General features: G+C 35.5%; 1 protein-coding gene across 2 annotated transcripts in view; it reads left to right on the top strand.

The window, feature by feature from the left end:
- The window catches only part of LOC121317504 (CD2-associated protein-like), a 73,540-nt gene that overhangs the window by 40,062 nt on the left and 8,401 nt on the right, over positions 1-25,077 (top strand). For both annotated transcript variants that reach the window (XM_041253510.1, XM_041253509.1), the window contains exons 7-15: positions 2,530-2,617; positions 4,286-4,380; positions 4,779-4,877; positions 5,398-5,442; positions 6,851-6,887; positions 8,049-8,111; positions 14,997-15,159; positions 15,478-15,602; positions 22,051-22,160. In XM_041253510.1, coding sequence (XP_041109444.1) covers positions 2,530-2,617; positions 4,286-4,380; positions 4,779-4,877; positions 5,398-5,442; positions 6,851-6,887; positions 8,049-8,111; positions 14,997-15,159; positions 15,478-15,602; positions 22,051-22,160 — 825 coding nt within the window. The remainder of the gene's footprint in view (positions 1-2,529; positions 2,618-4,285; positions 4,381-4,778; positions 4,878-5,397; positions 5,443-6,850; positions 6,888-8,048; positions 8,112-14,996; positions 15,160-15,477; positions 15,603-22,050; positions 22,161-25,077) is intronic.

The raw sequence follows: 25,077 nt of genomic DNA, 5'->3' as shown, positions 1-25,077 counted from the left end.
ACGGTTACGCAGTTGGATCAGTCAGATGTGACGGTTTTGGGCCGATGTGGTGACCCTCTGCCTTCCAGGACGTGGCCTGTCCCACACAGAGCCGGTTTCCTGGTTTCTCTGGACTAGTCTTCTGAATGTTGGAGCAGAATATCTCATTCTCCAGGCAACTTCTCTCACAGAGAGGCTGCCTTCAATCATGTCAGTAGCAACCAGGCGATCTTCATTACCTCAAGCAGGACATGGTCATACCTTTCACTGTTCTTGTGTTAATTAAAAAAATGTCTTTTCAAATGGGTATTTACACAGATTCTTAAATCAACTCATTTTGGGAAGTTTAACTCAACTCAAATACCAAACGCTGAGCACCTGCCATTTTTATGAAATCACATGACTTCAGCTCATTATTTTGTTACCCCAAGGAACAATACTACTCAAGCAATCAACAAACCTATCTGCTCACTATTAAAAATGTAAATAACATTGTGTACAGTGCCTATAGAAAGTCTACACACCCTTTTTATGCATTTAAGTGAGGATTTTTTTCTACTTATCTACATACCATACTGCACACTGTTAAGGGGAAAAAAGTTTTTATTGAGAAAAAAATTATATATTAAAAATACTAAACTGAAAGATCAGAATTGGGTAAGTCTCTAACCCTAACACCCCCCCCCCCAGAGTTGGTAGAAGCACCTTTGGCAGCAATTACACCTGTGAGTCTGTTGGGATAGGTCTCTACCAACTTTGCACAACTACATTTGACAATATTTGACCATTCTTCTTTACAAAACTGTTCCAGCTCTGTCAAGTTCCTTGGGGAGCATTGATGGACAGCAATCTTCATGTCATGCCACAAATTTTTGATTGGATTTAGGTCGGGTCTCTGACTGTCATTCAAGGACATTTACCTTTTTGTTCCTTAGCCACTCCAGTGTACTTTTGGCTGTGTGCTTTGGGTCATTGTCGTGCAGAAAGGTGAACTTCTGTCCCAGTTTCAGCTTTCTTGCAGAGGGCAACAGGTTTTCCTCAAGGACTTCTCTGTATTTTGCTCCATTAATTTTCCCTTCTATCCTGACAAGTGTCCCTGTCACTGCCGATGAGAAACATCCCCATAACATGATGCTACCACCACCATGCTTCACAGTAGGGATGGTGTTCTTTGGGTGATGCGCTTTGTTGGGTTTGCACCAAACATAAAGCTTTGCATTTAGGCCAAAAAGTTCCATTTTAGTTTCGTCAGACCACAAAACTTTTTGTACACCTTCCACTTCTTAATAATCGTCTTGACCGTGCTCCAAGGGATGTTCAAGGCCTTTGATATTTTTTTATACCCATCCCCTGATCTGTGCCTTTCAACAATTTTGTCCCAGAGTTCATTTGAAAGTACCTTGGTGCTCATGGTTGAGTCTTTGCTTTGAAATGCACTACCCAGCAGAGGGAACCTAGAGGAACTGCTGAATTTATCCTGAAATCATGTGAATCACTACAATTTAACACAGGTGGAGGCCACTTAACTTGTTGTGTGATTTTGAAGGCAATTGGTTACTCCTGAGCTAATTTAGGATTACTATTACAAGGGGGGGGGGGGGGGGGGGGGGTAGACACTTATCCAACCAAGCTATTTCAGTTTTTATTTTTAATTAATTTTCTACACATTTCTAGAATTTTTTTTTTTCACTTGGAAGTTGTGGTGTAGGATGTGTAGATAAATAAAAAAATATATATTTAAAATATACGGCTATAAGGCAACAAAAGGTAACAATTTTGAAAGGGTGTATAGACTTTCTATAGGCACTGGATGAGATATTTATTTGCTGTAAGCCCAAGTGCATTGCTTTTAAGTATTCTAAAGCAATCTGTTCACCCCCCTTCTAACTTGTGTCTGTTTTGGCAGTACCCGTGCTTTTAAAGACAAGTTCAGGAACAATAGCTTGGTTGTGTGTACAGTGACGTGCCGTATGTTGAAGCTAGTTTGCACACGGTTTGTTAACAAGGTCACTTTTGTATCTTGTCACTATTGACGTCTGTGTGATAATTATGAACTTCCTTAATCTGCAAACAACAAAGTACAGTATGGGAATGTACGGTAGCTATGATTTTTGTGGTTTACATTACAACTTGCTTATAATTAAAGAAAATCAAAACTACATGATAGCAAGCGTTTCCCAAGCAACTGGTATATTTACAGCTTATTATGGAAGTGGCATTTGAAGTACTATAAAAGTGCTTGCTCCCATTGTCAAAATAAGCATGCAAGCAGGTTCACAGTACTTTAATTCCCGACCATATCCGGCATTACTTACATGAAAATGAATTACAGTAACAGCACTGGCTACTTTTTCATTTTTATGTAGTATTTCATCCATTCATATATATGTTCATCGTTGCTATATATGTAAACCTACTAAGGCAGGAGATGTTTGTGCAATTTCATGCGTGGAAATGTGGATTAAATCCAAACCAAGTTTAAACAAGGATGACTTGTTTGAATTTGTTGTGTTGGTAAATTCATATGCGATTTGTTTTTGCTTTCTTTAGCCACTGCCATCATTGCCATCTGCTCCAAAGACTAATCAGTTGAATATGACAGACTTAATTAAGCTAGAAGGAGAAAGCAAACCTAAAGGTAAGCTGAAAGTTGTACAAATATGGCAGGTAATTTCCTTTGAGCTGCTTTGTCGACTGAGTGGTATATTGACCGATTATTACTGTATATGGTGTCAGACTGCATTTGAGACATCCTTTGAGGGACAATAGATTCAAGTAAATAAAATAGTAATATTTCAATACTTCATTTATCTCTTCTGGCACATTTTTGAAAGTTGTAAATGTTATGAATGCCTCAGGCTAATGATTTCAGCAGAGAAAACACAATGCCAAGTTCTGCATACAAAGTTTATCAAAGTGCTTGACAACAGTATTAGCGTAGTCATAGCTTAGCTTGTTACTACTTGCTGCCAAGAAAGACTGAAACGTGACCAGTTCTGAAACGTGGCACTCAAGTGTCTAAATGTTTTCATGGACCTCATACATTATGCATTTTGAGAATTCCATATCATAATACAATACTAAGATACTAATATCATAATATAATAAAAACAAGCAGAAAAAGCTCAGGTAGACCTTGCTGATTTACATCATATGTATTACATGCAGGCCTCTAGAGCAGAAAATTGGCATATATACGGTGAATTCCAAAAGTTTTTGTTGTTTTGGCTCAGTATTCCAGTACTTTGGTTTTGAAATGATACAGTGACTATGGGGTTGAAGTGGAGACTGTCAGCTTTAATTTGAGGGTATTTTCATCCATATAGACATTGACAGCTCACTTGTGCATGCACTAACGACGCAAACAAACACACCTGCCTCATAAGAAACAGCTGTGAAGCCAATTGTCCAAATACTTTTGGTACCCTAAAATGGGTGGACTATGTAAAAAACATACTGTAATTTCTAAACTGTTCATCCGATATGGATAAAAATACCCTCAAGTTAAAGCTGACAGTCTGCACTTTAACCCTGTAGCCGTTGTATCATTTCAAAACCAAAGTACTGGAATACAGAGCCAAAAAAACAAAACATGTGTCACTGTCCAAATACTTTTGGAGTATAATGTAGGTCGTTCTAGAACTGTTCTTCATTCTTTGAGGTTGTTTGGACCTGCCTTGTTTGCAGTTTGTTTTGTATTTAATGGATACAAGACAGATGTTTTATATAGATTATGAAGTAATTCCATAACTCATACTTGCATTTAAATTTTCTATATGGCTTTTGGAAAGAAACATACAGTATATTACTGCAATGTACCATGCTACCCTAAATATTTGTGTTTAGAATATTTGCATTAGGTAGAACCCCAAGTATTATGTTAAGCCATTAAATAGGGTCCCTCCTCTATTATGTATTGGGGTCCTCAGTATATCTTTTTTAAGCAACTAGCCGTATCCTTCAGGTGCATTCTCATTCACACATGCTTCATTATATTTCATCACTTTCTGTGGAGGCATTTTATCATTACTGTAACAACCAGCACTGGAACAATGAACACTAGATACAGAGTTAACAACTTGAAAAGCAAGTAAATACAATTATCTACAGGTAAGTAAGGTGAATAATAATAATAATAATAATAATAATAATAATAATAATAATAATAATAATAATACAGATGGTTACTAAATGGTCAGCTGTTTGGTTACCAAAATTGTATTCTAAGGATTGTAACACATGCTTGAGCCAAGTACTGTATACAGGGTATTTATGTATAGTTTGTCTTCTCTTTTTATTTATACAGTAAATGAATATTGTAAAGCTCTGTTTGTTTATGAGGCAACAAATGAGGATGAACTGAGTCTTAAAGAAGGCGAAATCATACAGATATTAAGCAAGGTAAGTGTAACTCCCCATTTCTCAGGCTGAGAACTTTAAATTCTGCACTTAAACTTTATGTAAAGTTCTGGAAATTGAATGGTTGTTGTTTTTGCAGCTTTACATTTTTACGAAATTTGATTGATCTTAACTAAAGTTTTCAAATCCATCTTCCTTAACATAAGCAGTTCTCTGTTCTCATTTTATAACCACAGAAAGCATGTGTGAGAATTGTAAAAACATCTGTAGGGGGAGAAACAGTTTTTTTTTTTTTTTTTTTTTAATGCAAAGAAATTACATTATAAAAAGTTACAACGTGCTTTTGTTGCTTTGGAATAGACATAATTGTTGTAGGTGTACCATTTCCATTCTAGTTTCTATATGCGTATGATCTTACAAAAGCTGTATTTATTTCTTAGGATACAGGAGAACCAGGTTGGTGGAGAGGAGAGGTCAATGGCAGAGAAGGGGTCTTTCCTGACAACTTTGTGACTGTGGTATTAGACTCTGAAAAAGACGTAAGACTACTGCATTTGTTTTTTTTGTGATTTATAACTTTTGATTTTTTTGTTCTCCTGTCCTGACTGAGTTGTTCTAATAAAATGTAAACCTGATAAGGTTCTGCGCATTTTAAATGGTAGTATTATTATAATGATAATTTGCATGTTGTATTAATTAGTGTTGCTAAAACTGTGACTTGCACAGATTGACACAAAGGGTATTTTTAATAGTTGGAACAACCATGTATGACTCTAGAATTGAGGGACAAGCCAGTCGCCCGATATCATACCCATCTTGGCTGCTGAGATGCTTTTCCTTCCACGTGACTGTTGCTGAATAGTTGCACGCACACAGCTGTTTTTGGTCCAGATGATCACACGACATGTAACACAATCACATACTATACATTTGCCTCCATTGCAGACTAGGGAATTATTTGGCCAGTCAGTGTAGTTTTAACAGTATTTATTTCTTATTGTTTGTTTTCCACCATTACTCCTTGAAAATGAAAACTGTATTGGAATGTTTATCTTCCAGGTTGCAACACCCAGATTTTCTCCTCCAAAATCAGAAATAGACGATGTAAGTGTTTTGTTTTTTTATTACAATTTATATTGAAGGAGGAGGTTGACAAACACTGAATGTTGTGATGACATAGTTTTCAAGTGTTCACAGAGAAGTGAACCTACAGTAGTTCATAGTTGTTTAAGTGGCGCAGCAATCAGCAACGCTCCAGAGATTTTTCTATTTGCACAAACATATTAAACACATAAAAAAATAAGACAATCCTAAAGAAACACATATGAAATACTAAACTCTAATGGTATATTATATTAAGTTACATGGTCAATATATCTTATGGTCAATATACAGAACATATCTGTAGTGGTACAGTATACATACATACTGTTCTCTGTTTTGATGAGAATAAATGACAAAACTGTTTAGACATACCATTTCAACTGTGGGGTTTAAAGCATTTTTTAAAATATTTTTTATAACATGGTATCTGAAGATAGCTAATTCAAACAGTGAATGATCTGTTCATCAGTTACTTCTTCCTTTTTATATATATTCTCAACTTGTTTACATTTGTGGAAGCTAAAAATGTAATCTTTTCAAAATATCCAGCAGAGGGCAGTGATGGACAGAAATTGTAGAGGAAGTACTCATGTACCCTGTTGCAAAGAAAGTATTTGAAAAATAAGTTTTAAAAACAAATTTTAGTGAAATGATCAGACTTCCTTGGAAGTTTTTAGTAATAAAAAAAACACATAACCATTGTGATAGAATGAAATAAAATGCACACTCATCTCTATCTAAATTTACAGACAGACAAAATTCTGCATTAATGTGCTTTTTTTTCTTTTTTTTTTTAAACATTTGAGTGTGTATTTATGTATACAGTATAATGTGGTTCCATAATATTTGTTTAATTCGGAAACATTTGGTTTAAGAAATTAGTAATTTCAATAAGGAACACAATGGTCACAAACATTGTTAAAAGGTAAGAGACAGTAAAAAAAAAAAAAAAAAAAAGTGTGGTAGTGGCACTGGTGTGGTAGATCAGTGGCAGGGTTGCTTTAGGCTTGCATGGTATTATTACGTAGACATCTACCTGCAGTCGGATCTAAGGAAGGTTGGGCTTAGTACTTAGATGGGTTTCTTTACCCTAGTCCGAGTCTCAATGGTGGGTGTCCTGCAGATGAGACAATAAACCAAGAGCCTGGTTCTCCAATCACCTGTAACAAAACAATCATAGGAATTACTGGACATCCCAAATACAGTATGGATAGTGTGTGTACCTGTCCTGTTTAAATGCCTTCTGATAACAGTGTGCTATGAATTATGTGAAATACTACTACGACTACTACTAAATAATAATAATAATAATAATAATAATAATAATAATAATAATAATAATGTTCTGTATTAAATGCATACATTTTATTACTGTATTAAAAAAAATACATTTTCTTTTCTTTTACAGAAACCAAAAAAGCCAACACTGCCTGCAAAATCCCCAGGTATGCTATATAAAATCTAATGCTGATTTAACTGTAGTGTGTTATTAGGGTGTTTAAAAAAAAAAAAAAAAAAAAAAAAAAAAAGCATTTCATAAATGCTGAATGTGTGCTGCTGTAGTTGTGAAGTTCATGCTGTTTGAGACTGACTTTTAAGCAAACAAGTATGGCAGTGTTACTGTAAGAGAGTTCCTGTAGTTGTCACCCTACGGGCCCATTTATAATTTGTAGTAAGGAAATGTTTAAACCTAGGTTGGCAGGTCACAGCCACAGAAAAATAAATCTTACAGTTTTTAAGGTCAGCAGTTTCATGAGAGAGAAACCTGACTCGCTACATGTACAGTACTCAGGAATGTTAGTAGTTAATATGTCGATTGAAATAAAAGAAATACAGCTTATCTGAAGCAATGTAACTTAATGATATCTGAAGTCTGCCTACAGTTTGTTTTCAGTCATGTTTTAAAACAAGGGGACATGTTAGCGTTTGTATTGGGTAAGAGCACTTAGTAGGTGTTTGTTTGAATTGAAATTTCTGGGGTGCCCCCGAGCAGCAGCTGTGACAGTTGTACAACATCATTGTTCCTGGGGACTGTGCTTCCTGCAAATTTCTCATTCATTTGACTATTTTCTAATTATGTTAAGTTCTTCAGTATTTTTAAAAAATAATTTAGTAGATTTTAAAACCATGTATCTGGCAGATATTAAACTCGAGAGCTGTTTTTTTAATGGATTTATTTTTTAAATTAAAAAAATATTAAAGTGCACTTACTAAGCATCGATAATAGGTCCAAAGGTTTTGTGCTTCAACAATTTATGGTATGCTCTGCTTCTTATGCTTGTTGAATGCTTAGCCTTTTGTGTTTATTTAAACCATGTGTATTACTTTTAGTATGTTTACTTGAAAAACAAACAAAGAAAAATGATTTTATACCATGTAGAAAATGAAATACTGTAAATGTACATGTTGGCAAATGACAACGTACAAGTCTGTATACATACCTCCTGTTACCTTCTTGCTTACTTCCTGTCTACAAAAAACACTTACCGCACTTGAGAGTCTCAGAGAGATGCTAATTAGTGAAGGTTTTGCTGCATGTGCACCAGTCAAAAGAACCTTTTGAAAGGTGAAAACTACATTTACTAAAGGAATGTTTCACCTTTCAGCACCAAAGCCTGAAGTTCCCAGTGCTGACAGGAAACCTCTTCCAGCCAAGCTCGAGGAAAAAGGTAAGCCGTGATTAATAAAATGTGTGATACCAAAAAATAATGAAAGTTGAAGGTTATTATTATTATTATTATTATTATTATTATTATTATTATTATTATTATTATTATTATGTATTACTATTTATTTATGTATTTATTTATTATTAAGAGTAGTAGTATTAGTGTGTGAAAAAAGAATATCATCACTGCAGGGTATGTGAATGTCCGATTATGTTATTGTTATATTAAGCTCTTAGATACTGGATTTTACTTAAATAGATAAATAAACACATTAATACATTATTTTTATATTTATTGCACATTTTTGAGAAACAAGATGGAGGATGATAGTCAGGCTTGACAAGCCAGTTTTACAGCCTATAAACAAATTCTGAAATGACTAGAACTTGCATACATTACATATAGTGATTTAAATTATATTATACAAAATATCCAGGTCTCATTATTAAAGAACAATGTTAATCATGTTTAATTATACAGTAGCTAACAACCCATACAGTACCCTTAACAGAATGTTAAAGCACGTGGGGCTATCCTAACAAGGGAGATTTGCCGTTAGTTTTGAATGAACACATTTACAGGCAAATTGGAACAGTTATATAGCATTTTCTTTTTTTTTTTTAATATATTATTTTTGACTAGCCTTCAGCTCTTAAGCCATTGGCTCTTCCCTGCCAGACATAGCCAGACACATCCAGGCATCCATCACCCCCACTAGCTGTCTGGAGGCAAATATCAGCAGTCTAAACAAAGAAACAATATCCTCCCCACAGCCCCCAAGTCAAATACACCAATAATTACAAATATCAGACGTCTTCAAGGCTCGATAAATATACACATATTTTTCAAACTGTCATTGGTATTGGTGGTGTTGGTAACTGCAGAATAAAAATATATTAGCTAATCTTAGCCTGTTTTTCTAATTTAAAAAAAAAACACTACTAATTAGTAAAACACAAGGAACAGCAGTGCTCTGTGGTTAGACTTTTTGATGCAGGATGTAATGTAAGCGTTGATGTGATTTTTCTTGCTGAGGAAATGGTTACAAGTGTATTTAGTGCAGGCTTCCTGCAAGACTGTTGGTTGGCCTGCTTTTTCTTTAAGAAGCCAGCACTTTGCAACTATTCAAACAAACAAACAGATAAGCAATGTTGTTTCTTTTTCTGCATATCAGTAATGCATTGACCACTTGGATGCCTGACAAACAGTTGGCGTCGTAGCCAAGAAGCTATGCACACATGCAAAACCAACTAAAAACTTGAATGAGAAGATAGATACATAATTGAAATTAAGATTAACACAGTTAACAGCAGGGCACTTAGAACAGGAACATTTAGAACAGGGTGATTGCGCTTTTATGGTCAGGGGAGATAGTGTGTTTGTAATGTAGACACAGTTACATTTGTCGCAGTTGTCGATGGTAAAATCCTACAATCCATAGGTTGGTTTCTGACATTTTAACATATTATTGTTAATGATTGAATATTATTGAATGATTATTTATTTATTTGTTTATTTATTTATTTATTACCATTTTAAGGCCTCTATTTCAATATCAAACCACATCAGCATGGCATATACTAGTCTTTTTAGAAAATATTAAACTGCAGACGGTCTCATGCATATGAGTCATCTGAAACTCCCTGGCAATTTGGCCACCGGTTGTCGTACAGAAGAAAAATAAAATCTGTTGATGAATTGTCAGTTAGAAATGTTTTTTTTTTTTTTTTTTTTTTTTTTTTTTTTAATTACTTCTATAGAAATGCCTGTCAAAATCAGCATGATTACTTTCGTAAGCATTTTCCCTTTGATCATATTTTCCCAATATCATATAGGAGAAGGTACGATAACTGGGGCAAAGTAATGTTAGATCAACACTGTTTGAAATCGTTTGGTTAAGCAGCATGAAATAGGCACTGAGAAAGAAAAAACAAACTTCCTCTCAGTATGTGCAAGAACAATTAAAAAAAACTTGAAATAGGTTCACCTGTTTACACACTACTGATAACCAGTTAAACAGGTTGTTAACTGAGGACACCAAAGTTATTTCTGTCTTTCCTGGATGAAATTGTAAAGTGTGACTTATGGTGTTACACATATTCACCTGTCATTTTATTAAAAGCTACTATATAAGTGCAGCTAAACCCCACCATAATTTTACTAAAATGATAGTACAGTGAAATTAAGTGAAAACAATTTTTTTATGTTATAAATTAATGTTTGCATACATGTATCTTGATCACATAAAATGGCTGGTTCAAGAAGGTAGATTTTGTAGTGTGTGAATACCGTAGGAGGAGTCAGGCTTCCCTGGGGAAAAAAAAAAGTTTAAGGTGGTGGCTTCATAGTTGCAGGGTTATACAAACCCTCCTTGCCAAATGTGTAGTTAACCACGACATTAACCTCAGACTACCATAATGAGGTCATATAACTTTTTCTGCTTTACAGAAGACGGTAACATTTTCGGCTAGTTTAACAGGCTCCTATCCCTTTCACACAGATGAATTATGATTGCTCAGAACCGGCACTGATGCGGCATTTTGGTCTGTGTGAATTGCCTATACTGTCACAGAGCCAATATATTTTATGCCGTCTCTGAACGACAGCACTGAACCGTCTCAACTCCTATGTGAAATGCTATGCACAAAAATGTGTTATATATATATATATATATATATATATATATATATATATATATATATATATATTATATTATATATTTTTTTGTAGATTGTAGACATAAAAAAACATGGACTACTGTATATTTTTTATCCATCTTAAAAAAAATTGCAATAGGTAAAAAAAATTTCTACCAGCTGTTCGGATGTTTGAATTATGTGACGACAAGCCAACAACTAAAATAGTCTACCGTTGGTACTTTTAATAAAATTACACAGAGCTGAATACTTATTAAAATTTTTCCATATATATATATATATATATATATATATATATATCTATATATATATATATATATATATATATATATATACACACACACACACTCTGCCGGTCAAAAGTTTTAGAACACCTCCATTTTTCCAGTTTTTATTGAAATTTATGCAGTTTAATGTCTCAGTGTACTCTGAAATTAAAGTATAGAACAAATAAACAATTGGAGATAAGATTTGTTTAAGAAAATTTGATCTAAATTTTTGACTCAACAAAGTAGCCACCTTTTGCAGATATAACAGCCGAACACACTTGTGGCATTCTTTCTACAATGGAAATCAAATATTGTTTGGAAAGTTCTTCTGAAAACTGTTACAGAATTTCCCACAAATGTGTTGCACTTGTAGGTTGCTTTGCTTTCACCCTTCTGTCCAGTTCATCCCAAACCTGCTTGATGGGGTTTAAGTCTGGAGACTGTGCTGGCCATTCCATGATTTGAAGCCTACAGTCTTGTTCTTTTCTTGTAAGGTAGTTCTGACATAGCCTGGAGGTATGTTTTGGGTCATTATCTTGCTGTAGGATGAACCCCTGACCAATTAGGCGTATACCAGAGGGTATTGCATGGCTCTGCAAAATGTTTTGGTAGCCGTTTTGGTTCAGGGTGCCACTCACTCTGTGGAAATCGCTGACCATGGATCCAGCAAAAGAGCCCCAGACCAACACGCTTCCTCCTCCATGTTTGACAGTTGACCGAGGAACCATCCTTTCGCCTACTCGACAGCGTACAAAAACCCTGCATGATGAACCGAAGATTTCAGATTTTGATTCATCGGTCCATAAGACCTTCTTCCAGTCTTCAGTAGTCCACTGGCAGTGCTTTCTTATTTTGCCATCTTAGCAGCGGCTTTTTTACTGCCACTCGACCTGTCAAACCTGCAGCTTGAAGTCTTCTCTTCACAGTTGAAACTGAGACTTACTTACTTCGACCAGTGTTAAGCTGTGCTTGAAGCTGTTGTCCTGTGAGCCGCCTATCACGCAAGCTGTTGACTCTCAGAAACTTGTCTTCTGATTCCGTTGTGGCTTTGGGTCTGCTAGACCTCTTCCTGTCAGAGTTTCCTCCAGTTTCCAAGTGCTTTTGATGGTGTAGGAAACTACTCACTGACACCTTGGCTTTCTTTGCAATTTCTCTAAAGGAAAGACCTACACTTTTAAGGGTTTTAATGTCTGTCTGTCTTCCTTTGTTAATTGCCTTTTTCTCGCCATTATGATAGCAATATACTACTTCCTGCAGTACAGTACTAGCATCAACTTTCAAGGCTTAATTTACTTCCATTGCTGCAGAACAGCTGTAAGTTGTTAACTCATTACTTGTTCCCTTGACTTGAACTGCTTAAATTTCAATAAAAACTGGAAAAATGGGGATGTTCTAAAACTTTTGACCAGTAGTGTGTGTGTGTGTGTGTGTGTGTGTGTGTGTGTGTGTGTGTGTGTGTGTGTGTGTGTGTGTGTATGTGTGTCTATCTATCTAGCTATATATATGTAGTACCAGTCAAAAGTTTGATTACACTTGCTGGAAACCTAGGTTTTTTTCATAATTGACAATGTTTTACGTCTACATTTCTGTAAATACTTGAAAATGAAAGCACATGTTACAATATACAAAACAAAACATAAGTTGTATCAAAGCAATGTTCAAGAAAATTTAAAATTGTCTCTAAATCTTGGATTCCTTAAAATAGCCACCCTTTTCCTTAATAACAGCCTCAGAAGCACGAGGCATTTGGTTAACAAGTTTCAGCAGGAAATCACGCGACATGTCTTCCCAGCTCTTCTGCAGCAATTCCCAGAGATGTAGGGCACTTGTGGGTAGCTTTGCTTTGACGCTTCTGTCCAGTTTGTCCCATACAAGTTCTATGGGACTGAGGTCTGGAGACCTGGCAAGCCAGGTAGTTCTCACCAGATAGTTCTCGTAATTTAAGACGTCACAGAAGCCCTGGATGAAATAATTTTCCTGTAACTCACTGAACCCCCTGTATTATTCTCTCTCACTATATATAATGTATGTGTGTGTGTGCAGCTTTCCCTCTAACAGTTTTAGATACTGAGAAACTTGCCGTTTTGTCTGAGCAAGGGTAACAAGGGTGCCTCTGATTTTGACTCATACTCTGATCCTATGCCACCCTGTCGGTTGTTATCAACGATATAGACTGCATGCTAAACTGGTTGTCTGAATAAAAGTGCTTTATACTACTGCATAAAACACTGGCATCTGCACTGCCTTCATTTGTAACCATCTTTAGGGCTACTAATTGTTCCATTCATGGGAATACCAAATTCCATTTTGCAAAAATGGCCAATTCCATTTGTTTTTATCAGTGTATTAATAATTAAATGATGGCATTTGAACATAAATACAATGTTAGTAGTTAAAATAAGTAAATTTAATAAATATTACCACAATGCTTTTTTTTTTTTTTTTTTTTTTTAATCACTCTTGTTGCTGTAATAGTAAGTAAAGCACCTAAAGACACTTCAAACCTGTCATTATGTTTATAAACATCACTTGGCTCATTGCTGGCATTAAAATAAACAGGATAACCTAAGAATTATATTACAACAGTTCAGAAAACCAAATGTCCAGCACAGTTATGAGAATCATATTTACAGTCTTCCACTAACAGTAGTTCAGTTTAGAAACAGTTTAGTAGCAGTCCAGCAATGTCATATGAGAGTAATTCTTCCTACAGTACTACACAAATTAAATTTAATGTTTTACTGGCATTATAATAACCAGGATAAAATATGAAATACTGATAAAGGCGTGTTGACTGACACTTTATTATAAAACAGGTTCATTGCTATGTATTACCGGATTGTAATTTAAATAGCGCTCCTTTTAACGTAAATGCATAATTACTCCTGTCAATTGCTTCTTTCCTAATTTTGCAGTGTTATTTGCAAGATTTAAAAAGAGGCATGTCTCCAAACAGAATGTCTTTATGAAACCAATGGTATGTAGTGTAGGGACTACATCCTTTACACAGTACAGTGATCCATTTCTTTCAGGATTGTATAGCTAGAAAAATAGTTTTGAGCAAATTTCTTTGTCATCAGAAAATATAATTCAATTAAGAAACGACATGATTTAAAACTGCTTATTATAGCTTCATTAAAGGCAGATAGGGTGGAAAGAAATTAACTAAAAACAATATTGAAATACCCAATTAATTTAGCTTACTTCAGGAATGCTCCTTCTTGAGCAGTGCTTTGCCACTGTTTCCACCTTATTTGCTTTCTTCTTCTACGTGAATTGCAGCAAAACTTTAAGAATACTATTTAAGAATGCTCATTTTTTTAAATCATGTATTTATGTACATGATTTAAAAAAATGGTTATGTATGTATTTTACTGCTCTTTTTAAAATACATTTTTTTTTTTTAATAATTGTTATTCGCATCATAGAATTATTGTATATTTTAGTTTTGCTTGCACAGAGCGAAAAAATCTGTAAATTGAAGTGAATACTGGGATATATGTCTTGCTATGTATCTTTCGCTATATCTGTAGATCTCAATTGTAGTGAAATCCAATGTAGATCTTAACAAAAATTCTTAAGATTATCAAAATCTAGATTATGGTGATGTAATGTGAATTATTACTGGCTTGACAATCAAGCTCTTTAGAAGCACCTGGTTTTTATTAAACTACACGGACAAGAACATATTCAACATTTAGTGAACATACTGTATGATACTAACACCTGCTTAGCTGAGGTAGATGGTTGGGAACTTTTTAGATTTAAAAATGAAACATTGCTTGAGCATTTGTTCTATGTATATTACTTTTATTAATCTTTGTTGGATTTGTTTTCTTCTGTTTAATCATATATACTTTTTTCCCTCATTTATGAATTGTTTACATTTCACTGTAAGCAGTCACAGGAGAGTGTCTTTGTCTTTGGAATTATTTATTTAAAACCCTTCTTTATTACAGGTGATAAGCCAATCCCTGACCAGAAGCCTACTAAGCCTGCTGCCCCTTTGGTTCCTCCCAAAAAGCCCATCCCTCCTCCGGGGAAGGGAAGTATCCTGCTCAGGATGGGATCCACTGCTCCTAAAAGGCCAGACAAACCACACCTACCACTGCCTGTAGCTAAGTAAGTCTCTTATTAACATGGTACTATGGCAGTCCTTTATATCTGTTTAAATTGCATATATCATTGCACCTTTTATAGGAAATACCAAACAGCTACACAGGACTTTGGTACCTACATCTGAACCAGTAATATACCTATTAGTAATATGAAAGCAGTTTTCAAGTCTTGCTTATCCAGTAACTTAGAGGTGAAACAGAAAATTATATACCAATGTGTTCTAAGCAAGAATACATTAGATATGGTAACTATGGTATTTCATACAGAACATGTACCAAGTCAGTAGTCAAATAGTATTAAACCATTTTCACTTTGTTATAGACCTAATGGAGAGGTGCCTTCTATTCGACCAAAGACAGAATTCGAGCCAGCGATAATTCGACCAAAAGAATCATCTATCAGACCAAAGTCTACACCTTGTGTGGATTCAGCAGATGGTGACATAGGTATGTGATACAAAAAAAAGAAGCAGAGTACAGTAGTCCCTTGCATATCCAATTGCGATGGGACCACAGTAAGGGAGGATATGTAAAAAGTTGGAAGAATGAATCCTGTTTTAAATACCATTATACACAGCTGTAACAATTACTATATTCACACAATTATTGTTTTGAGATTCAGCTTTTATTAGGGAGTTCCCCTAAATCCCTTGTTTAGAAAGATACAGAGTATTAATGCTTGTGACAGGGTAACAGTCTGCCATGTGGGTGTGTCCATTCACTGCTGAGTGACAGGCAAGAGATTGAGACAGATGCTGAAGTTGATACGCCCCACAAGCGAACAGGATTTATTTACATATCAACACACTGAACAGCTCATGTGACACTACCAGCAATGGTAGTGCACGGAGTACATACGACACAGTGTATGAAGACTTTGGTGGGATCTAGAATCTCGGAACTCATTTTCTCTGTTCAGTAATAAACTAACTCCAGTTACTCGCCTGGCTGTCGGAGGTTTCGACTTGCTTACTCACTTACTCTTCGGTATCCAACCCTGGAACACACCTACCTGCTGATTCAGATTCCCCACCTGGTCAGCACACACAACAGGCAGGCTCTCCCAAACGTGTTAGGTATTTAATTAGTTACAATGAATACTCACTATTTACAATAGTGCGTATTTATTGTACCCCCTGGAAAAACCCTCTTCACGTGCAGGGCTCCTGCCCTACCACAGTGCTGCATGCACTTGAATTTGTGTCAGGTCATTTACACAGTAGCAAAATGCACTCAAGGACATTTACCTTTTCGTTCCTTAGCCACTCCAGTGTAGCTTTGGCTGTGTGCTTTGGGTCGTTGCCATTTGATAGCACAGATTATATGTTATTTCTTTATCCAAGGCGACTTACAGAGACTAGGGTGTGTGAACTATGCATCAGCTGCAGAGTCACTTACAACGTCTCACCTGAAAGACGGAGCACGAGGAGGTTCAGTGACCTACTCAGGGTCACTCATTCAGTCAGTGAGTGAGCCAGGATTTGAACCGGGGACCTCCTGGTTACAAGACTTTTTTTTTTTTTTTTTTTTTTTTAACCATTGGACCACACAGACTCCTATAAAATAAAGCAACTAGTAGTTCTTGATTACTTTTTCTTGAACTGTGATGAAGTGTTTTCAGTGTAACATACAGTAGATGCCGGTTATTAGCAACCATGATAAAGACAACTTTCAGTTATTACAGAGCGCATGTGCATGATTTATGTGCATACTTCATGCAGCTTTTATAACACACTGACTTTGCCACTACATATTTCTCGCGGACTGAGGCAGAATCGTGGCTTTGAAACTGGCTATGAAGCTGCATGCAAAACTGAGATGGATTTATATTGTAAAAAGCAGACCATGTTGGACAATTTCTTAATTTAAAAGTATGTTTTTTTAGAATTGATTGCAAGTAAATTTTTTATGTTTGCTCATTTTAATGACCATTGTAGTACATCGTTGTGTAGTATTGGCTAAGCCTACTTCATTTTTTTTGTTTATTTTACACACGTGTGAAGTAAACAGTTCTGTTTGGGTATTTCATGTTTTTCATGTACATTTTTTAACACTAACATTTAAACATGTATTTCACTGCCATATTTTTACAACTACATTATATATTATTGTTCCATATAAATACACTTGAAAACGTTGGCTTTTCGCTTATTGGCAACTTTTGGTTAATGACAACTTTTTGATGGGAACCGAGAGGTTGTTAATAAGAGGCATGTACTGTACTGTGAAATTGGACTCATCTTTGTTTATGTAGGTCAAGGAATGCTAATGTGAAAATGGAAAAATGTTGCACAATTGCAAAATTGGTCGGCTGAAACTACATAAAGGTTTTTTGTTTTAAGCAAGAATTAGTTTGATAACTGTTTTTATGTCCTTGTCATTGTGACACACATGCTTGCTGGTTGTATGAGGTTGAACACTAGCATTTAATAAGCAGTGATGGTCACACCAGTTCACTTTCAGTCTGCTTAGATTTGAAATAAAAAAAGGATCAAGAGTTACAGATTTCGACAATGAAGGACAACCATTGCTTCAGGTAAGGTTTTGGGTCTGGGAGTAACTTCCCCCCTAATTTTAACACTGAGAGAGTAAAATGTATTTTTTGTGGCTAAAATGCAACATTACCTTGAAGTTATGAGTAATTTTGATTTTAAATACTGTCCAATCTTTAATGGTAATGCGGTAGGCATTAAAGAGCCTTCCTGTTTAACTGCAATGTTACTTTGAACTGCTGTACAACCACGTGTTCTACAAGGTTCTTTATCGGCTCAGCACATTTTTTATTTTAGGTATCACACTGACTCTTCAAATTAATTACGTTACTTATATTTTAACTTTTATTACACTCAGTAGACATGTTAAAACTTCAATATAAAGCCATACAGATAAATACAATAAGGAAATGCATTAATAAGTTAGAAACAGTTTGTTTAATAATATAGGCACCTTTTTTAGCGGTTAACTCTGATGCTGGTTCCAGTTGGACTGAGCTGTTTACACTTCAACCAGTATAGCTTTGATTTTTTTCTTATTGTTACTGTGGTTGGGTGCAAAGACAACAGGGCTAGCCAGAGATTGCATAATGTTTGTTGGGCTGGTTTCTGTTGTGTACAATTTCCTAGTAACTGAAGACATTGTATTCTGGGAGATGTAGTTGTTAGTGGAAGTTTTAGGGGAGGCGGGAGCAGAGGCAGACAAGTTGTGCAGCAAAATTGCATCGCTTATTTCATGCATTAAATAAAAATGTATGTATTTTGGATTTTTTAATGCGTAAAAAAAGGCAGTTACGCAGCTTATCTGGACCTTTGAGGACAACATTAGAAAAATGACTTGGGCAAGCCTAGGTGGCTGCATGACAATTCTTGTAGTTTTATTATACAACACTTCAAGCCTTTTCAGAGGTAACCTAGATAAATCACATCAGCGTACCAAAGTAATACAAACTTATTGTAGCTATTTCTACCATTCTTAAAACCAAGAGAGACATGCTGTCCAAAGTGTACCAAGCCTGCAGCTAATTTATATGCACCTTACATTTTACTTGAAGTATTTAAGCTGGAGATTACATTTTGAATTCATCTGGCATTGTAGTTGCGCTATTCTTGCCAAATAACATTGATTTACTTTAGGGATACAAGTCGGCAATGATCGTTTTTTGTCAACTCTTTCATTTGTTTTTGACGTCCAGTCGTCTTTTGGTAAAACCAAAATTAAAGTTTAAAACTGAAAAAATTGTCTGAATATGTGCAGTTGACAGATAAGTTGAATACTAATGTATTGTACAATTAGACACAATGTGGAAGAATGCAGTTATCTATTAATAGCCTTTTCACACTTGCACGCGCACAGTGCAGCTTCTACTTTTCAAAATAGAAGCTGCACTGTGGAACGTGACGTCAAATTCAGTGGACACAGGCACAGAGAGGAGTGGTGAGGAATTGAGAAATATGGACTAAACTGCAGCACCAGTGCTTAATTTGTAAAGAAAGGGGTGCTGGGGCACAAGCAATGACAATAATACCACCCTAAGAACCATACATTCAAAATCATAACACATTTATTTAAAAGAGTATTGTATGTACTAGTATTAGATGTTTACATCCTCATATTCTACATCATATACAAAGTAGTAGTACGTGCAGAAAAATTAATTTACGGCAACCACAGGACAAAAAAAAAAAGCCTTTATACATGTTTTGTATTTGGAAAATGTCAGTAAACACTTCAGAAAAATAGTAGGCCTATTAAAAACAAAATCTAAACGTAACACATTGAAGGATATTTTTCTTTACAACTTGTTTTTATACATGCAATGTTAATGTACGGAATTTTTAAAAAATGACCGTATCGGTCATTGCAGGTCTGTGACCAAGAATTGCATCTATTATAATCAAAATATTTACTTTTTGGGGGGGTCTGACCCACTTTATTGTTATGATTTCTCCATTCCCATGAAGTCTTCTGGTAGACTCTGTCGTTTCAGACAGTACGAGTTAACCCCGCCCCCAGCCTTGCTCAGCACCGAGCCAGTACCAGGTATCTTGCCAGGCCAGTGTTTCACGGTTCCAGCTCGGCTCGGGTGTGCAAGTATGAAAAGGCTATTAGAGACATTATATAATACATAAGATGCTATAAATAAGGCCCTTGCACTTGAATCTAATCGATATGACAATAAAATGCAGCAACAACGCAATCAGACAAACAAAACCAATGTCAGTACATGCAGAGTAGAGCTGAACACAGCTGAGTGGTCTCTTAGACCTGGTGATGGCACACCAGGTCAGCCGTAACAGCCATGAATGCTAATTTCACAGTCCCAGTCAGTTCGATGAATGACTTTTCTTGATAAATGTATTATATCATACATAGCTGCAGCATATTGTAGTGAAGTAATTTAACTGTCACAAATTAGATTAAAGAACACCAAGCTTTAATGGCTGTTGATTCTAACTCTTCTGGGCACAAATTTGCTGACTTCATGCACCATTGGGGGGAAAAAAAAAAAGTTATGCTTGACTTTTAGTTTTAAAATGTACTTTGCTCAAAAGTGTGTTTTTGTTTTATTGGATAGGCCCTCTGAGATGTAGTAGTGTGAAATCGTGCATCAAAGAATGCATATCCTTGGTGAAAATGAAAATATGTTGTACTGTGAAAAAATGTGTTTAATGTCAAAGTACTGTCTGATCGACCGGATCTAAGAGGCGATTCTAGAACAACACCAGTAACAAAAAAGGTTTAATCCTTTAGATCCTTATAAATACATATTGTGTCTTCATTTTATCCCTGGGTATTTTGAACATTTTTTTTAATGACTTGTACCACCAACACACATTCAAGATGTATAATAGTTTAATTTAATTCATAGTAGTTAGCATTTTTCACCTCCATTTAACCTGATTTTCATTCATCTTATTTACATGTGGATTTCTGTTACTTGCCTTGCTGAAAAATGTATGCCATTCGGTTGTCAGTAAAACTTCAAATCAAGCTGGAAGCTGATGGTACTGAACCGTTTTCTAATATGTATTTAGACTGGATCGCATACTTTGCCAAAACTTGAAATACTGTAAAGGTCCCGACCATATTGAGTAACTGCAGTTGTGTAATTGTATAACTACCTGGGGAGAATGTATGACACCCTAGACAAGACTTTTATTGACCTCTATAGATCAGTTACAATTCAACGGCTGCGCATTCTATAATTCTGCTTTGTTTTTGTTTTTTTGTTAATAGTGTGTAATACAGTTTTTATGACAAGGGTATATGACATAGTCCCCCTTTATGACACAGAATATCATTTGAAGGTAGTGGTTTGAAGTGTAGGTTGTGCCTAGATCTGATGCTGCTATTATTATTATTATTATTATTATTATTATTATTATTATTATTATTTATTTCTAGATAAGTATTTCTTTTAAAAAAAAAGTTAATGATTTTATCTAGTGAGTAATGGGGAGGTGAGAAATTATTTGGCCCTCCAGGATGAGGTGTCACTTTTAACTGCCTAACCTAAGCACCATGTTAGCTGATGCACTATCCTTGTACTATTGCACTACTATTATGTCATTGTAGGTACAAATTGTTTTAATGCTAACTTGTTACTTATTATCTCATATTGTATAGTAGTAGTATTTGCACTTCCTGTATTGAAGTATTGTTTTTGCACTGTACCTTGTAATGCCCTGTAACACCTGTAAGTCGCTTTGGATACAGGTATCTAGCCAAATAAACAAACAAACAAATCTAATAATAATAATAATAATAATAATAATAATAATAATAATAAAAATAATAATAATAATAATAATAATAATAATATAATAATAATAATAATAATAAAAATATAATACAAATCTGTAAATCAACTAAGGGTACAAAAAAAAATGTTGGATTTGTTGTTTTTTTATGTATGTGGCAGGGTGCCCTGCCCCTGCGCATATTTTGTGTTTGATGTTGTATGTAGTGTGTTATTTGTAGGTGTGTATGTATTGGCACATCTGGTATAAATTAGGTGATTTTAAAGTGTATATTTGTATGTAGGCACGGAGAGAGAGAGAGAGGCACAAAGCACTCATTTGGGTTTGGTGTGTTTGCAGTGGAGAACAAAACAGAGAGGCAAGGAGAGAGAATAAATAACAATTGCTACTCATGCTGGAACAGTTTAGCACGATACTTGTTTGAGGTTTGTCCACTGTTTTGTCTATTTATTTTTGCCAGTGTGCCATTTTGTTTAAGTGTTTTTGTTTTCTTAAAAGTATTTATTTATTATTAAATGTGCAGCAGTGCTTTCATTATCCCAGTCTGGTGTTGAGATCCATTCTCGTCTGGTTCTGACCTCACCACAAAGCTATCCTGCCACATTTGCATATAAACTTGTGCTTTTATACCTTTTCAGATCTCATGAGTTTCAATGACATTGCATCTACCTCAGAGAAACTCTATCACCCTACCACAAACCGACCGAAGATGCCTGGCCGGAGACTGCCTACACAGTTTGCCAGTTCTGTAAGTGTCTATTTATTTCTTATATATAATTGTATTTCTAATTCTTGCTGGACATAATCATACTCTTAGGGGAACATGTAACAAGCATTTGCGATGGCATTAAGGCCATAGCGCCAGGTTTAAAAGTTGCCTTAAAATTGCTCTGTGTGTATCATGACACTTTTTTGGCAGGTTAAAGCCATGTTAGCACCGCCAAAATGTTATAGCACGATACCGGCTATTTCATTATGTACAATTGTTTGTGTTCATCATGTAATAAACTTGTTTCATTTTATCTTTTTCATTGTGTATATTTGGTTTTACCAGTCATATAATAATAATATAATGTAAATTCAAGATACTTCTTCAGCACAGGTAATTTCTGCCTCTCCAGATGAGCTACCCAGGCTTCAGTGGGTTAAAACCTGTACATTTGATTTAAAGTACAGGTTAGTCCATTCTGAACTATCATTTCTGCCTCTCCAAATGACCTTCCTATTGTTCAATTGAGGCAGTCCATTTGGAGGGGAGGTGCTATTTTTCAGATTCGTCTGTTAATCTGTGCTACCGGTAGCCCGTTTTGAGCACTGGCACAGCGCATTTAAGTATTTAAATGTGGCAACTTATGGCATGCCTCATTAATATTGTGCCAGTTAACACATTCGGGGTGGGGTAAAATGTGTACCGCGCAGAACGCTACTTTACACTGCGGCGGTCGATCTTGGTACATGTCCCCATTAGTTTCCAATGAACTGACCAGGTTATCCTACTATGTATATAAATAACAAATTATAGGACACTGTTTTGTTCACAACCCACAAGTGCACACATTGCAACAATGAAAACAGTCTGTCAAAGTGTTCCTTTTAGTTCAATGTGCTTTAATGCAATGCTAATAATTTCTAGAAATGTATCGAAAACAAAGAATTTGAAGGAAAATCTTTTGTAGCAAAATCTTTGCTTTTGTGGATGAGGAAAAAAGTCACAAGAAATAGATCTACAATTATTTATTTTAACAATTTTTTTTGCAAAACTCAAATGCTAATTCTAAAGTATGCATATCCTGACAAGGAAAATGAAATTAATAGCAAGTTGAGGCACCTTTAGCAATAATAACCTTTTCTAAACTATTAGGATATTTGTCAACAAGCTTTTGGCATGATTCTTTAGTGATTTTTGACCATTCTTCAAAGCAAAATTGTTCCAGTTCATTCAAATTCTGAAGACTTCTCTTGTGCACAGCCTTCTTTAACTCATACCAAAGATTCTAAATCAGATTTAGATCGGGACTTTGACTAGGCCAGTCCAGGACCTTGATTTTATTCTTCTTTAACCATTCTGAAGTAGATTTTGATGTGTGTTTTGGATCGTTGACGTGCTGGAACATCCAGTTGCGCTTTAAACCTGGTTTTGTAGTGGAGGGCTTCAGATGATTGGCCAATATCTTTTGGTATGCTATGGAATCAATTTTACCATGTATTGGAACTAAATTTCCTGTGCCATTAGGGGAAAACAACCCATAGATTGATATTACCACCTCCATGCTTGACAGTAGGTATAGTGTTCTTTTCTTTGTACGCCTCACCAGACTTTCTCCGAAGGGACCGACTATCAGCGTGATCAGATAGCTTGCTTTTTGTTTGATCACTCCGTAAAACCTTTGAGCAGGCCTCATATCCATCATTCAAATTCTGTTTTGCAAACTTTAAGTGATTGTCCATGTGACGTTTTCCTAAGAGTAGGTTTTTCCTTGGCCTGTGACCATTGAGACCTTCACCATGCAATACTCGACCTCTGGTTAAAATAGAAACCCCAGTCCCAGTTTCTGCCAATTCACTTTGAACGTCTTTTGCAGTCAATCTCGGATTGTTATTAACCTTCCTCACAATTATTCTACCTGTTATTGGTAAAATAATTTTTTCTTTCAGACTGTGAGGGAGCATTGTGACTGTACCATGAGTCTTGTGCTTGATAATAGAAGCAATAGTTGAAATTGGGATACTCAAATGCTTGAAAATCTTGTATCCTTCTCCAGCTTTATGACAACAAAAAATGTTCTGCCTAAGGTCTTCATATAGCTGTTTACTTTTTCCCCATATTAACTTATTGGTAGTGACAGCAGTCTTCCGATGCCTAACCCTTTTAACTCTAAGAATGTTCACCTACAGTCCAGGATTTTCTAGACTTTTCTAGAATTAGGTTCTGCATTATCATATCGAAATTTCTAGCACCTTTTAGACAATGCTATCGCAGCATCAAATGGTATGGATACTGGCATGGTTTTCCAAAACAATTGCTTAAATAAGTAACTATAGACAACTGTTTTTGTAATTTGTAATATTGTAATATTCTTTGTTTTTGGGAAATTTCTAGAAATTATAAATTTCCGTTGGGGTATGTAAACTTTTGATTACAGCTATATATCCAGTGTTGAGAAAGTTTGTGAACCCCTTAGGATTTTCACATATTTCAAACCTAAAATGTTATTAGATCTTAATGTAAGTCATACTAATAGATACAGATAACCTGGTTAAACAAATGACACAAAAACATAATACTGTTTCAACATTTATTTATCCACAAATGATTCAACATTCAATATCTATGTATGAAAAAGTATGTGAACCTTTAGATTCAGTAACTGGTGGCACCCCCTTGAGCAGAAATGACTTCAACTAAGAGTTTCCTGTAACTGTTGGTCAGTCTGTCACATCGGTTTTGAGGAATTTTGGCCCATTCCTCCTTACGGAACTACTTCAACTCAGTTCCTTGCATGGACAGCTCGCTGCAAGTCCTGCTTGTGTGTTTAGGATCATTGTCTTGCTGCATGACCCACTTTCGGTTCAGCTTCAGCTCACGGTCGGGCGGCTCTAGAATCGTCTGATACAATGCAGAATTCATGGTTGTGTCAATGATGGCAAGCTGTCTAGGTCCTGAG

Source organism: Polyodon spathula, chromosome 6, assembly GCF_017654505.1.
Source record: "Polyodon spathula isolate WHYD16114869_AA chromosome 6, ASM1765450v1, whole genome shotgun sequence".
NCBI classification, from domain to species: domain Eukaryota; kingdom Metazoa; phylum Chordata; class Actinopteri; order Acipenseriformes; family Polyodontidae; genus Polyodon; species Polyodon spathula.
This window is presented reverse-complemented; position numbering and strand designations above follow the sequence as displayed.